The 15897-nt window shown below is 43.9% G+C and overlaps 2 protein-coding genes across 31 annotated transcripts in view; one reads left to right on the top strand and one right to left on the bottom strand.

The window, feature by feature from the left end:
* RCBTB1 (RCC1 and BTB domain containing protein 1) overlaps window positions 1–15897 on the top strand; it is a 64972-nt gene that overhangs the window by 47467 nt on the left and 1608 nt on the right. For 11 of the 12 annotated variants that reach the window (XM_042254737.2, XM_042254736.2, XM_015098069.4 and 8 more), the window contains one exon: window positions 3240–5525. In XM_042254737.2, coding sequence (XP_042110671.1) covers window positions 3240–3380 — 141 coding nt within the window. In that variant the 3' untranslated portion in view covers window positions 3381–5525. Of the gene's footprint in view, window positions 1–3239; window positions 15892–15897 lie in introns of those variants that run through there. The other variant, XR_009595188.1, reaches the window with a different exon arrangement.
* The window catches only part of SETDB2 (SET domain bifurcated histone lysine methyltransferase 2), an 84307-nt gene continuing 73048 nt past the window's right edge, over window positions 4639–15897 (bottom strand). For 13 of the 19 annotated variants that reach the window (XM_042254714.2, XM_042254718.2, XM_060394351.1 and 10 more), the window contains one exon: window positions 4639–7199. In XM_042254714.2, coding sequence (XP_042110648.1) covers window positions 6898–7199 — 302 coding nt within the window. In that variant the 3' untranslated portion in view covers window positions 4639–6897. Of the gene's footprint in view, window positions 7200–13448; window positions 14193–15897 lie in introns of those variants that run through there. The other 6 variants (XM_060394339.1, XM_060394345.1, XM_060394342.1 and 3 more) reach the window with 3 other exon arrangements.

Raw genomic sequence — 15897 nt, 5'->3', positions numbered from 1 at the left:
ACTTGTTCGCTGGGTAAGAGTTGCATTTTTTTCCCTAGGTGATTGAAGATCTGATCATTTGCATATTGAGCTGAACAAATCATGTCGGTTCTTACACTATTTAAGAATTCTCAAGGGCATTTTTCTAATGCACATAGCAACATGAGCAGCACACGGGCTCAGGTGCTGATTGAATCTGCTTGACTGTGCAGCTCTCTGGTTCATGGAAGTGAACGTGCAGATTTTAATTCCTCCCTTCAGGTGTGTTCAGCGCTTCTTTTTCTGAAGATCTGCCTTAACCATAGTTTGATTAGTTATTTAGGCAACTCAGATTTAGGTTACTTTCAGTATTCTTTGGAGAAGGCAATGGCACCCCACTCCAGTACCCTTGCCTGGAAAGTCCCATGGATGGAGGAGCCTGGTGGGCTGCAGTCCATGGGGTCACTAAGAGTCGGACACGACTGAGCATCTTCAGTTTTAGTTTTCACTTTCATGCATTGGAGAAGGAAATGGCAGCCCACTCCAGTGTTCTTGCCTGGAGAATCCCAGGGACGGGGGAGCCTGGTGGGCTGCCATCTATGGGGTCACACAGAGTCGGACACGACTGAAATGACTTAGCAGCAGCAGCAGCTGTATTCTTCAGTTAGCGTTTCAGTGTTTGAAACTATTATTAAACATTTGTTGAATGCAGTTGACCCTTGATCAACATGGGTTTGAACTGCATGGGTCCACTTATACATGGATATTTTTCAACAGTAAATACTGCAGTACTGTTAGACCCATGGTTGGCTGAATCTGCAAATATGGAGGGCCAACTATAAATTATACTTGGGTTAACCCCCCTGTTGTTCAAGGATCAGTTGCACTGAGAAATCTTACTAAACTAAATGGAGGGGAAGACAAAGCAATTTGATAAAACTATTTTCCTAGAGTTGTGAACTGACAATTTAGAAGCCCCATTTGTATACCTGGGGTTTCCCTGGTGGCTCAGACGGTAAAGAATGCCTGCAGTGTGGGAGACCCAGGTTTGATCGCTGGGTCTGGAAGATCCCTTGGAGAAGGGATTGGCTACCCACTCCAGTATTCTGGCCTGGAGAATTCCACGGACAGAGGAGCCTGGTGGGATACAGTTCATGGGGTTGCAAAGAGTTAGACATGACTGAGCAAATAACACTTTTCACTTTGTGTGCCTGTATTATATAAAAAAAGTTCTTAAAAGTTTATATCCCAGGTAATCTATACAATTAATAAACTAAATAAACTCACTTTTTCATTATACTACAAAGACCTTTAATTCCAAATTAGCAGATATAGAAGTGGTAAGTTTTTGGGTTTTTTTTATTTTTTGCACTTCTTATTTTGTATGGGGTTATAGCAGAAGGGAATGGCAGAGGATGAGATGGTTAGATAGCATCACTGACTCAATGGATGTGAATTTGAGCAAATTCCGGGAGATGTGAAGAACAGAATAGCCTAGTGTGCTGCAGTTCATGGGGTTGCAGAGAGTTGGACACAGTGACTGAACAGCAACAACGAATAGCTGATTAACAAGCGATGCTGTGATGGTTTCAGGCGGACAGTGACGGGACTCAGCCGTACATACACATGTATCCATCTCCCCCAAACTCCTCTCCATCCAGGCTGAGAAGTGGTATGGTTTTGCAGTGTCAGAATTTAATTTCGCCTTTGAACTTGAAATTGTGTAATTAAAATTTAAATACCTAAAGATCCGTATCTGATATGTGACATGGTTTGAAGAACTTTTTACGCTGTGACTGGGTCCTTCTTTCTCATATATCTTATATGTAGATAAACTAGTTACATATTTTTTGATAAATTAAAAATGTGACTTTCATCTTTCTATGGAATATAATTTAGTCCCTAGAGCTGTTTAGTAACCATTGAGTTGTAATACCAGGAGTGTTATATTGCTTTTTCCTGACTAACAATGTGAGAGAGAATGTTTTATGTTGTAGGGCATTCAGCTTTCCATTTAGCTCACCAGGAATCTCTTACTTTAAAACAAAACAAAGCCATGGCTCCAGAGACTGCGCTAACAATCTAAATGTGTTTTCAATTATCTGGGAATAGAGCTCTGGCAGCAGCTGGCCGAGAGACTTCAGACGTGGTTTCTCTCTTCCTGGTTATGACTGGAGGGGGGGGCGCTTCTTTGAGCAAAGGACAGAGAGACGTGTAGAACGAGGAAGCATTTGTTTGCAGGGGTCTGAAAGGGGCATTTCTGTGTGGAAAGCAGCCCTTCCCCACCCTGCCTGATGTTCTCATTTGCTGGGAGCTGGGATGCAGGAAGCCAAGACCCTGCAGTTTAACTGTTGTTGGGATCCTGGTCTGGTAGAACCCTGAATATTTACCTTCAGTCTTGCTGGCCAGGTTGCAGAAACTGAGCTGTTAGACTTCACCTTTGTGTACATTCCAGGTTACCTGACTGGTGTAATAAATGTATGTTCCAACACTTGAAGGAACAGAGGTCACAGTAGCATTTTGCTGGGGGTGAAAGCATGTCTTAGCACAGGCCAAAATCAATTCTGAAACTGTTGGTTTGCCACTTGTGTATGAGACTTGCCCTGTGAATGTTGATAGCTGGTGACTCTTCTCCTCTGATTGACTATCTGAGAAATTAGTGTGGTGGAAATTATAGTATATTATTCCTTGTGGCTTTAAAAATGAAGACATTTTTATATAGGAGAGCATGAAAGTGATTTTAAGGTCTTTGGAATTTTTATTTAAAAAAATTTTAAATTGTTTTTTTAGAATGTTTAATGTGTCCCTTTAGGTTGACCAATTCTCTTCATCATTTTTCTGTTTCTTAAAAGTCTTTTCTTCCCTGGAACCAAATGACCTGCATCTTAAGGCTTTTCTCTGATGCTTGAATGTAGTAAAACATATAATATGGACTTAAGTTGCTTTCAACTCTTTAAAACCATGTCTTTGAGTGACTGGATTATGTGATAATTGTGAAGAAACTGCACCCCCACATCCCACAACTCTGTGTGTGTGTTTTGAAGAGTCAGACTTGAGTATGGGAACCATTGCTTTTACTGTGTGATGAGAAAATAAATAGTTTATATTTTTTCTGCCTTGTACCTGTGGTCACGTGTTTGCCGAGTTTGGGGTTTCTGGCCTCAAATCTCTTCTAGGGGAGGGTGAGAGCTTTGGGGTGAGGGATCTGGAGAGAAGTAATTCAGTCAAAGTTAATTAAAAAAAGGCCTCTTCTTGTTTTTATTTTTGTTATGTGTGTCCAGGATTTAGAAGAATTCTGCTTTAAGTTTTGCATCAATCATTTGACAGAAGTCACACAGACTGCAGCATTTTGGCAAATGGATGGCCCTCTCCTAAAGGAATTCATTGCTAAAGCCAGTAAATGTGGAGCCTTTAAGAACTGAAGCCCAAGACTGCTGGGTTTTGTGTGAGTGCTCTGGGGCTGGTGAAGGCTTGTCGTTTGTGCTCTATGGGGGATGTAATTCTGCAGGTAAAAAAAAAACAAAACCATCACATGTCTTGCTCACATGGGGATACAGTTCTCTGTGTAGGGATATGTGAAGAGTGCACAGCTCTTCCTGAACCCGATTAAAACTATTTCCAGACGTGTGTATTTTGAATGTGACCTTAACATGGCTGGGACATTGTAAAGGGGTGAAAGTTTTGCTGGTTGGTTGTTTTTTTGGTTTTGTTTGTTTCTGATTAGAGGAGCTTCTAAAGTTGGAAAGCGGATGTTTGTGGCAACTCTCCTGGCTCATGTATCAGCAGCCCTTTTGATCCCAGGAGTTGGGATAGTGCACAAATTGTGAGACGCGTAGCGGGGCCCACCCCCCACCCCCCCAGAATGAAAGGTGCTGGCTTGGGACTTGGCTGAAGAGCTGCGTTAGTTTCTAGGTCTGTAGCCTCACGTTGAAGGGATAGTTAAGATCGTTTGAGGTTTTGCTTGTGTTTTTTGCATCATTGATGACTTTTTTTAACTTCAAAATCATATTCAATTTAACATAAACCTATTGAAATGATAATTACGTGAAGACAAATTTCTCGGTTAGTCAGGGTTTCTCTTAAGACTTAAGTACGTTAAAGAGTAGTAATGTAGAATTATCTATGAAAAATTAATAATGGAAGGAACTTCACTTGGGTGAAGGTGAATATTTTATAAATCAGAGTCTCCACTTCTATCTAACAGTGTTTTATTAAGGCTAAATTTGAGAACCCAGATTTAAATGCCCCCACCTTTTCCCCTATAAATGCTAATCGTGTAAGAGGATAATAGTGATATATTCAGCATTCTCTTGCTTCCTAAATCATGGTTGCTGAATCATCAGATTTGCTATATCTGACTCAAATAAGTAGTTCTTAAACCCAAGTTTCTTACAGGACTTAACAGAGTTTGTTTTTATTGGTCTTTATCTGTGCCAAATACATTTTGCTTATTTGAAGTTTCACCAGCTTTCACATTTGACTTTCCTTTTGGTTGTGTTAGGTATAATATTTAGCACAACTTAACTTTGAAGAAGGATCTAAATTACGGGGCGGGTGGTCTGGTTATAAAATGTGGCTTTGGGCGTAAGAGTGTTCAGTGTGTGTCTTTTAAGCTTGCTTCATGTGTGTCTGTTGAGCTTGCTTTGAGAACAAGGCTTTGTTCTTCTCTCTGGTCAACAGACTCATTTCTCTCTGGGGAAGCTCCCTTGGTGAACTGTTTGCTGTTTGGAAGGTCTCCCATCTGAATCGAGACTAGATACATTTTCAGACTCAAATGAACAAGAGGGTGAAGAGATGCTGCAGCTACTGTTTTTAGCAAAGTTTCTGTGTGTGTGTTGGCGGGGGAGGGCCCAGAGATGGAAATTCATTGATGGGGGCAATAAACACAAGCCCAGAAATCCAAGCCCCCTTTTCTTGACCGTGTTGCAAGTGATCAAAGCCCAGTGAGTTACTACATTAGGATTATTACTGCAGCATGATAGAATTTTCTTACTAGGTTGAGAAATGTACATTAATTTGATTATTAGCTATGATGGGTAGTATTTATAACAATCACTGTCATAGGCTTATGATCCGGGCAAAACAAGAACTTCAGTGTGTTTACTATTGCTCTTACTTGAAAAAAAACACTTTAACAAAAGCACAAATTAACGTAGTATATCCATTTCCATAGATAGTTTATTCATTCAACAAATATTTGCCGAGTTCCTAATAGGTGAAGAACCACTTCTCAGATTACTGAGTTATTTGTATGAGTATGTATTCAGTGAAGAGGACAGGAAAAAGTCCTTCAGAAAGTACTTGTGTGTATGTGTTTTTTTTAAAATTATACTCTCTTATTTTTCTACCTGGTTTTGTTAATCACGGCAGGAGGCAAAAACTATTCTTTGAGTTGTTTTCTTCATCTGACATAATTATGAAAGCCGAAGTATTCGTATTTCTTAAAATAGCCCTAAAATGTACTCTTGAACTTCTTACGGGAACATTTGATACTCTAGTTATACAGGTTGTATTTATGCAGTGTTTAGAGTGACATGTTAATAAATAAAGCCGTCTGTTAAAATGGGCATCTAGAGTTATCTTTTCCCTCTCAAAAATCAATCATATGCAGCCTTAAAAAGGAAAGAAATTCTGACATGCTGCCGCTTGGATGAACTTTGAGGGTGTTATGCTCAGTGAAATAAGCCAGTCACAAAATGACAAGCCCTGTATGATCCCACTTACATGCGATCCCTCGAGCAGTCAAGGTAGATGGTGGTTGCCAGGGGCTGGGGGAAGGGGTCTGAGGGGTTATTACTTAATAGGTTCAGAGTTTCAGTTTAGTAAGATAAAAAGTGTCCTGTGCTCAGATGGTACACAACAATGCTTATGGACTTAATGCTGCCAAACTTAACCATGGTTAATACGGTAATGTGTATTTTGCAATGAAAATTTTTTTAAAAAGCAGTACTCTGATTCTTGGATATTATGCTAAAAGCAGGTATCACTGTGAGCATTTCCCTGGTGGCTCAAAGGGTAAGGCATCTGCCTGCAGTGCGGGAGACCCGGGTTCAATTCCTGGGTCAGGAAGATCCCTTGCAGAAGGAAATGGCAACCCACTCCAGTATTCTTGCCTGGAGAATCCCCATGGACAGAGGAACCTGGTCGGGCTACAGTCCATGAGGTCGCAAAGAGTCGGACACAACTTAGCGACTTTCACTCCACCATGAGCATGCTGTTTCTCAGCTATTTCCCAACCCCAGAAAATAGGCTCTAGTTTTATTCCTGCTGAAAGACACTACAGTTGAGCCGTCACAGCGGAAAAATATTAATAATTCCAGATCCTTTGGGGGACTAATAAATGAGGGGTGAGACATAGTCCCTGTCCTCAAGGAATGTAAAAATTGTTAGGAGAGAGGAGCAAGATTTAGGAGTAAACACGGTAACAACATTTATAAACAGCTTCTCGTAAGTCATTGAGAAGAAACCCAGTCTGGTTAGTGTGAGAAGTAGTTGTTCTGAAGGCCCTGTTTGTGTGGCACGGGGGCGCACACACAGTGGCCTTTTAGCTCATTCCCAAAACAGGTGAGCGGCCCAAGCAACGGCTCAGAGGTGGGGGCTAACACGCCTTCCAGGACGTTACCGTAAGCAAGCTTGTTTGGTCAGAATGGAGAAAATAAACCAGGGCTCCTCGGGCAGCAGTGTTGGCAAGGGGAGGGCGTGTGGACACGTGTGGTGTGTGCCTGTGTGTGATGTGGATGAGAGCAGTTATTTCCCACGATGCCAGGCCCTGTGCCTCACAAATACTTGGTTTTTGTTTTGTTTTCTGGCTGTGCCGAGTCTTCATTGCTGTTCGCGGGCTTCCTCTAGTTGCGGCGCATGGGAGCCGTTATTCCTGGTTGCGGTTGCACAGGCTTCTCATTGCGGCGGCGTCTCTGGCTTGGTAGTTGCGACACTGGCTTAGTCCGGCACAGGGAATCTTTCCTGGCCAGGGATCGAACCTGTGTGCCCTGAAATGGCAGGCAGATTCTTATCCACTGCACTACCAGAGAAGGCCCCTATGTTTTCTTTTTTAATGCCCACATTTTTGTACCATAGAGTAGGCAAAATTAGGCTCAGATTAAATAATTTTTTCAGCAGTAAGTGACTCTGCGAAAGTACAAACCCAGGTTCTGTTTTCACTTGTCCAACATCTGCCACTTGATGGCTGCCTCCTTGTTGCTCTGTTGTGCTGAGTTGCCACTGTGAATGACCAGTGAAATCTGAAAGTAAAGTGGAGGCCAGAGGGTTTTTTAAACGTCACAACATGAGAACTGTTCCTCAGATAAGCTTTGCTATAGGATGTAACATCAGGGAGGCAAGCTGAAGTTACAGCAGCATCTAGACCAGGGGAAATCTTTCTTTAGCAGGTCTAAGATGGAGTCTTGGCTTTTTTTATTGAGGTATAGTTGATTTATAAGGTCTGTCTAGTCAAGGCTATGGTTTTCCTGTGGTCATGTATGGATGCGAGAGTTGGACTGTGAAGAAAGCTGAGTGCCGAAGAATTGATGCTTTTGAACTGTGGTGTTGGAGAAGACTCTTGAGAGTCCCTTGGACTGCAAGGAGATCCAACCAGTCCATCCTAAAGGAGATCAGCCCTGGGTGTTCTTTGGAGGGAATGATGGTAAAGCTGAAACTCCAGTACTTTGGCCACCTCTTGCGAAGAGTTGACTTGACTCATTGGAAAAGGCTCTGATGCTGGGAGGGATTGGGGGCAGGAGGAAAAGGGGATGACAGAGGATGAGATGGCTGGATGGCATCACTGACTCGATGGATGCAAGTCTGAGTGAACTCTGGGAGTTGGTGATGGACAGGGAGGCCTGGCGTGCTGCGATTCATGGGGTCACAAAGAGTCGGACACGACTGAGCAACTGAACTGAATATTAGTTTTAGATATACAACATATTGATTCAACATTTTTATAGCTTATACTCCATTTATAGTTATTATAAAATCTTGGCTATACTGTGTATCCTAATAGCTTATTCATTATAAAACATAATAGTTGTAGCTCTTGATCCCCTAAGGTTGTGTTGTGTCCAGCCCCTTCTCTCACCCCACTTGTAACCTCAAGTTTGTTCTCTGTGCTTGTGAGTCTGTTTTTTTTCTGTTACGTTCACTAGTTCGTTTTAATTTTTAGGTTCCACATGTAAGTTGAAAACGTACAGCATCTGTCTTTTGCTCTGATTTCTCTTAGCATAATACCCTCCAAGTCCATCCATGTTGTTGCAGATGTCAGAATTTCCTTCTTTTTGATGGCTGTCTAGTACACAACACACACACGCCCCACACATCTTCATCTGTCCATCTGTTGATGAACTTAGATTTCTTCCATATCACGGCTATTGTAAATAATGCTGCTATGAATATTGGGGGATTGAACCTGGGCCATGGCAGTGAAAGCCCAAATCCTAACCAGGGAACTCCCCTATTTATGGTCTTTTTGAGGACAGCCATTCTGACAGGTATGAGGTGATACATCATGATACTTTTTGCATTTCCCTGATGAGTTAGCAGTGTTGAGCATCTTTTCGTGTGCCTGTTGGCCATCTATCTCTATGTCCTTTTTAATGAAATGTCCCTTTAGCTCTTCTATTTTTCATACAAAGTTGTTGTTTTTTTTGATGTTGAATTAGATGAGCCATTTACATGTTTTGTATATTAACCCTTTATCACTCATATCATTTGCAGATATTTTTCTCCCATTCTGTAGGTTGTCTTTTTGTTCTGTAGATGGTTAATGTGTCATTTAAGATCAGTGTTGCCTTATAGACTTTCTGTCTGGATAATCTGTCCATTGATGTAATTCAGCTGTGAAAGTTCTCCACTATTATTGCATGGCTGTCAGTTTTCCCCTTTATGTCGGTTAATATTTGCTTTATAAACTTGGTGGTCCCATGTTGAGTGTCTCTATATTTCCATTGTTATATCTTCCTTGATCCCTTGATTGTCATGTAATGTCCTTCTTTACCTCTTTAGCAATCTTTGTTTTAGAATCTATTTTGTCTGGTACAGTATTGTTTTCTTTTGATTTCCACTTGCATGGAACGCCTCTCCTTCTTTTAACTGTGTCTACACGTGTCTTTAGATCTGAAGTGACTCTCTTGTAGGAAGCATGTTTTTGTATCCATTCAGCCAGTCTCTGTCTTTTGATGAGAGCATTTAATCCATTTACATTTGTAATTACTGGTATGTTTGCAATTATTGCCATTCATTAATTGTTCTGTAGTTCTATTTGTAGACTGTTTTTATATTTTTTTTTTTTCCTTATTTTGTTCTCTTTCCCTTGTGATTTGATGACTGTTTTTAGTTTATGTTTGAATTCCTCTCTCTGTGACTGCTTTTTGGGGTTTTGGTTTATGGGTACCATGAGGTTTTTGTATAGCTGCTGCTGCTGCTAGGTCGCTTCAGTCGTGTCCAACTCTGCGACCCCATAGGTGGCAGCCCACCAGGCTCCCCGCCCCTGGGATTCTCCAGGCAAGAACACTGGAGTGGGATGCCATTTCCTTCTCCAATGCATGAAAGGGAAGTTGCTCAGTTGTGCAGTGACCCCATGGACTGCAGCCTACCAGGCTCCTCTGCCCATGGGATTTTCTAGGCAAGAGTACTGGAGTGGGGTGCCATCACCTCCTTTTGTATAGCAATCTATGTATATGTATATGTGATTATTTTAAATTGTTGATCTCTTAATTTCAGATGCATTTTAACAGCCCTACAGTTGTACTCTCCTCCCCTCATGATGACTGTTTTTGACATATATTTTGAGTCTGTTTGTCTTGTCTATCCCTTAACTTCTTTTTGTAGGCATAAATGATTTTACTGTTACTTTTGTCTTTTCTGGAGAAGGGCACGGCACCCCACTCCAGTCTTCCTGCCTGGAGAATCCCATGGACAGAGGAGCCTGGTGGGCTACAGTCCATGTGATCACAAAGAGTCCGACAGGACTGAGCAGCTAACACTAACACTTTCACTTTTTGTCTTTTATCCCTCCTGCTAACTTTGTTCATGAGTGATGTACTGTCTTTGCTGTATGTTTGCCGTCACCAGTGAGTTTTTTCCTTGTATAATTTTCATGTTTCTAGCTGTGTGGCCTTTTCTTTTCCACTAAAAAGTTTCCTCTAACATTTGTCGTAAAGATGGTTTGGTGGCACTGAACATTTTTGGCTTTTGCTAGTCTGTGAAACTTTGGATTTTCATCAGATCTGAATGAGAGCCTGTCAAGTGGAGTATTCTTGGTTGTAGGGCTTTCCCTCTCATCACTTTAAATACTATCGTGCTAGTCCCTTCTGGTCTGCGGAGTTTCTGCTGAAAAGTCAGCTGATGTCCTTGTGGGAGTTTCCTTATAAGTAACTTGTTGCTTTTCTCTGTTGCTTTTAGTATTCTCTCTCTACCTTCTGTTTTTGCCATTGTAGTTACAGTATGTCTTGGTGCGGTCCTCTTTGGGTTGGTCCTGTCTGGGACTCTGTGCTTCCTGGACTTGGGTGACTGTTTTCTTTCCCAAGTTAGGCAGGTCTTTAGCTTCTGTGTCTTCAGACGTATTCTCGGGCCCTTTCTCTTCTCTCCTCTGGATTCTCTATCATATGAATGTTGGTGTGATGGTTACTGCCTCAGCGATCTCAGCTGCCCTCTTTCCGTCCCTCTTTTCTGTTCAGTGTCAGTGATTCCCACTAGTCTGTCTTCCAGCTCATGGGCCTGTCCATCCGTATCATTTCAGTCTGCCATTGATTCCTTCTCGTGTGTTTTCATTTCAGTTATTGCACTCTGCATCTCTTTGCTGGTTCTTTATGTTTTCTAACTCTTTTTAAAGAACTTCTAGCTTCTCGCTCTGTTCATTGATTCTGACTCTCAGTTCTTCAGTCGTCTTCATGATCATGACTTGGAACTCCGCCTCTGCTTAGCTCTAGGATTGTATCTTTCATCTGAGATGGAGTGTTTCTCTGTCACCTCATTTTATTTAACTTCCTGTGTTTATTTCTATGTATTGGGGAGGTTGGTTATGTTCCCTGACTTTGGAAAAGTGGCTTTTGGTAGGGGGTGCCCTTCTGTGTGGGCTGTGCGGGTCTTCCTGCTGTGGCAGGCTCACCACTGTGGGCAGGGTGGAAGGTGTGGCTGGCCTCTGGTCTGATGGGTTGCCAGGCCCTGCCTTGGACGGAGGCAGCTGACCACTGGTTGACAGGTGGATCACGAGGCTGTGGAACCCTGCGAGGCTCGCCCAGGGGCTGGTGCTGGCTCGCTGGAACCAGGAATTGGGTCCAGGAGATTCTGGAGCTGGTTCCTGCCCCCTGGTGGCTGAAGCCAGGTCCTGGGGTCCCGCTTCAGGGTCCTGGGGTCCCAGAACTGGTGTCTGACCCCTGGTGGCTATGGTCAGTTCCTGACACAGCTGGCTACAGGGTCTGGGGTGTCTTTTTTTTTTTTTTTTTTTAAAGCTGTGCTGGGTCTTAGTTGTGGCATGCGAACTCTTAATTGTACCATGCAGACTCTACCTCTCTGAGCAGGGATTGAATCCAGGCCCCCTGTATTTGGAGTGTGGAGTCTTAGCCACTGGACCACCTGGGAAGTCCTGGGTCAGGGGTGTCTTGAAATTGGGTTTATCTCCTGGTGGGTGGAGCTTGGACCCAGCTAGTCCCGGGACTGGTACTGGCCTGCTGGGGGGCTGTGGTTGTCCTGAGGCGGGTGAGGCTGGTCCCCAGGCTGGAGCCGGCTCGCTGGTGAGTGGGCTGGGGCTCCGGGGAGTCTGGGGCTGCTGTCTGCCCACTGGTGGACAGAGCTGGGTCCCAGGGTGGTCAGGTCTGCTGTCTCCGCACCAGGGCCTGGCCCTCTGGTGGGCAGGGCTATGTCCAGGGGTGGCTCTGGGCTTGGGGGTCTTAAGGCGGCAGGTCTGCTGATGTGTGGGGCTCTGTTCCCACCCCAGTTGTTCTGCCTGAGGTATACCAGTTGCTGCTGCTGTTTACTCGCTGTGTCCAACTCTTGCAACTCCATGGATTGTAGCCCGCCAGGCTCCTTTGTCTGTGGAGTTCTCGAGGCAAGAATACTGGTGTGGGTTGCCATGCCCTCCTCCAGGGAATCCTCTTGACCCAGAGATTGAACCCACATCTCCTGCTTTGGCGGGTGGATTCTTCACCACTACACCCCCCGGGAAGCCCAAGGTCTCCCAGTACTGGTACCGATAGGCTAGCACGGGCACGGCTCATCCTGAGGCTAAAGCTAGAGGATTCCAGAATGGTGTTTGCCACTGCCAGCCTGCCCTGCCCACGTGGTAGAATGAGCTCCCAGAAACGGCCGGTCTCTGTGTTCCAGGTGAGCTCCAGTCGCCTCCCAACTCTCAGGGAGACGCTTCATGATGAGCAGGCAGGCCTGTCCTGGGCTCTTTTCAAATTGCTGCTTGTGCCCTGGAGCGTGCGTTCCTGTGTGCAGCCTTTAAGAGTGAAGCCTCCATTCTCCCCTGCCCCCTGGGACTCCCAAAGGCAAGCCCCACTGACCTCCAAAGCCGAATGTCCCGGAGGCTCATCTTCCTGGCACAAGACCCTTCGGCTGGGGACGCTGATGTGAGGCTCAGCCCGTCGTTCCTCGGGGAACCTCTCTGTGGGCCACTCACCCCAAGGGTGGGGCTTGACCGTATTGTGTTTTTGCGCCACGTCTGGTTTATGGTTCTTTATCTTTAGTTGTAGAAAAGACTGTTGGGTACCTTCGGTCTCTTGGATCCATAGTAGTGTGCGTGTGTTCACTCAGTCGTAGTCTCTTTGATCCATAGTAGTTCTTCGTGTGGGTGTGCACATGCTCAGTCGTGTCCGCCTCTTTGTGACCCTGTGGACTGTACCCTCCAGGCTCCTCTGTCCATGGAGTTTCCCAGGCAAGAATACTGGAGTGGATTGTCATTTCCTTCTCCAGGGGTTCTTCCCAATCCAGGGATCAAACCCACATCTCTTGTTTCTCCACCATTGGCAGGCAGATTCTTGACCACTGTACCACCTGGGAAGCAAGTTGTAATTTTGGTATACTCTGCCATCTTCTAAAGTGTGTGTGTGTGTATATATATATTTTTTGGCTTCTATAGTTTGTCCTCTGATGATTCTGATGTAGCCAAATTTGAAAACCACTGAGATTTTGCCCCCAGTTATTACTGGCTTGGGCTGGGGTTGCCATTACAGCAGGGATGGACGTGTTCTTCACTTACATCATATTCTTCAACAGATATTTTCTGAGTGTATTATGTGCCAGATACCGTGTTGGGGACTCAGACCAAACTCATGCTGAAATGTAGCACTGTTGTGGGTCAGACAGTGTGGTGAAAAGGTGGAAACGTGAATGTGAAGTTTTCAGAGGTCAGACGTGAATAGGACATTAACATCTGAACTATATATTGTTAGGTTGAGAAAAACCTCCAAAGAGGCCAGTTTTAAATGTTTATTTTGAAGAGGATATTGTACTCATGTGGTGACTGTGGATGAAAAGAAATTTCTAAAGCAGACAGGTTTGGTAATGTATAATAAAATTTATTATATCAAAGAGGCATTATGGGCTGGAACTAGAATCAAAGATAAAAAGTTTATGCATTTAACATTTACTGAGCATGCTAGCTGCTGGAAACGTGACAGGGAGAAAAACAGGAATGGGAGTTTCTGCCCACAGGCTGCTTACACCCCAGTGGTCTGATGTGCGACACAGTGGCTTGCACCGAGAAGAGACGTGAGGAGAAAGGACGATCTCGGTGAAGACCTCACAGCGGAACGTGCAAAGGCCCTGGGGCGGGAGCACCTGGCAGCCACTTCGCTCACTGGAGTGGGGGAGGGGAGGAGGCCACTAAGGGAATTTTAAGAGCCATGGGACACACGGTCTAATTTACTCGAGTAGACTCTGAGGAATATTTTACCAGTGGGAGAGAGGTAGAAGTGAGATGGCAGTAAGGAGGGGAGGCGGATGGGCTTCAGAGACCCATCAGCAAGAGCAGGTAAGAGCGGGCAGGGCCAGAGATGCCCCTCGGGCCCGGGGCTGACGGTGTGTGGCTTCACAGGCCGCTCTCCAGCTTTCACCCTGACTGCAGCTGTGCTCGACTCCTGGCTCAGGAAATGGCCCTTCTTAAGAAGACAGAGAAGAATCTGAAGTGGAACTTGACTGAAGCCCAGAGCACAAGGTTTGTTTTAAGTCCTGGAGCAGCTCAATCTCTTCCTTCAGCTGCCGTCGCCTCTCTTCAGATTCGTGAATGTGATTCTCTACTGCTGTGAGGAGGAGGTTGTTTCAGGTCATTTGGTAGTTCTATACATAACGTACCATTTCTAGCCTCTTTTCAAAGTTCTTAGTACACAGCACTGTGCCCCAGATGAACAGGGTCCAGTGTCCTGTGAGCCTTCATGCCTTTGCTCCTCTTCTAGTTCAGGATCAAATTCTAGTATTTATCACACTTAAGGCGGGTCCATACATCTTTAAAATTTTGTACACAATTAGAAAAGATAGCTTTTGTATCTCTCTGAGGACTTGAAAGCAGCGACTGTATAACCTTAATGCTGCACATTATCCATTTATTGGGAGAGGATGTGGTTAGATTACCGAGGGTACGGCAAACCTTTCAGACAAATGCGTTCTAGATTTAATGCTACAGAAAAGCTTCTGGCTTTATTTAGAAATAGGAGTGCTTTTATTGTGGCAACTTAGAAGCTACTTTAGTTAGGCTTTATGAATCTATAATAATATTCAATGGCAATGTCATTTTTTAAAAACCTGAAAATGGAAGAATATTAAAATATACATACATAACCTTTTCTTGGAGTATCTGTATATATGTAGTTAACTTTCTGGAACATTGGAAAGGCTGAATTAAGCATGAGAGTTACCCCTTGGAGTGTCAGAAATTAAATTAAATCTTCTAAGTTGGTTCTCATGCAATTCCAAATAGTGTCTCCTCCTAACAGTGTCTCTCCCTGGTGCTCACACCCCGCAAACAATACACTGTACTGCTCCCACCTGACTCACCTAGTGCTGACATGTGCTAAACGTGCCACTTTTATACGAAAGAAAAATAAACACAAACGAAAGTCAAAATACAAAAGAAAGCAGGTGCTTTCAAAAAAAAAGGTACTCCCATTAGAAGTATGCAGACATTCTCAAGAGACTGGTGAAAAAACACCACCACACCATTGTTGGTATATTAAAAACTTTCCTGCCAATTATAAATGTAACACAAAATTCAAACAGAAATGTGTATTATGAAAACAAAAATGAGAAAGGCTTATGCATACTGAGAGAGGAACATGAACCAATATTTTCTTCACGGGGAAAGTATTTTCTTAATACATTTGCTGGAAAGACAAATATACCTCCGGAAGAGAAAAGAGTATAGGCCATTGTTTTCAACTTCAGAGGGAGCCCTTTGCCCCAAACCCTCCGCTCCTGCCTGGGATGTGCAGGGCACAGCCTGCCAGCTGTGTGTGGCAGCCTTGGTGGAGAAGTCAGGCAGGACCCATCAGTGTGGAAACGTAGCCTCTTTCAAAGGCATCCGGAACAATGGTGAGAGGACCACTGCCCAGTGTCTCCTGGAAAAATTGTGTCTCTGTTTCCAGCAGGCTTTCTCAAAAATTTCTTGGCGGTTCTTTTTTGATGATGAACTTTAGAATCAATCACAACTTTCCCTCTCCTCCATTAGATTTGAAGATTGATGTTGGCAGAATTGAAATTTATACACGTCACACCAAGTGAGAGGGAGACGGTGGCTTCGTGATTTATCACAGCCTCACCCCCGTTCCTGCTGATGCCCAGGAATGGTGCCCAAATACTTCCATTCTGCAGTCAATTTTTTTTGTTGTTTCTACTTTTTTAAATGAGTTTTTTTCTGATGAGGGAAGTATTTTGTGTCTGTATTAAATGTGGAAAATACAATGAGCACTGAGACAAAAGAAGTTACTATAACCCGGCCACTTACAGGTAACT

Source organism: Ovis aries, chromosome 10 (genome assembly GCF_016772045.2).
Source record: "Ovis aries strain OAR_USU_Benz2616 breed Rambouillet chromosome 10, ARS-UI_Ramb_v3.0, whole genome shotgun sequence".
NCBI lineage: Eukaryota > Metazoa > Chordata > Mammalia > Artiodactyla > Bovidae > Ovis > Ovis aries.
The sequence above is the reverse complement of the archived record's forward strand: the minus strand, read 5'-3'. Positions and strand labels throughout refer to the sequence as shown.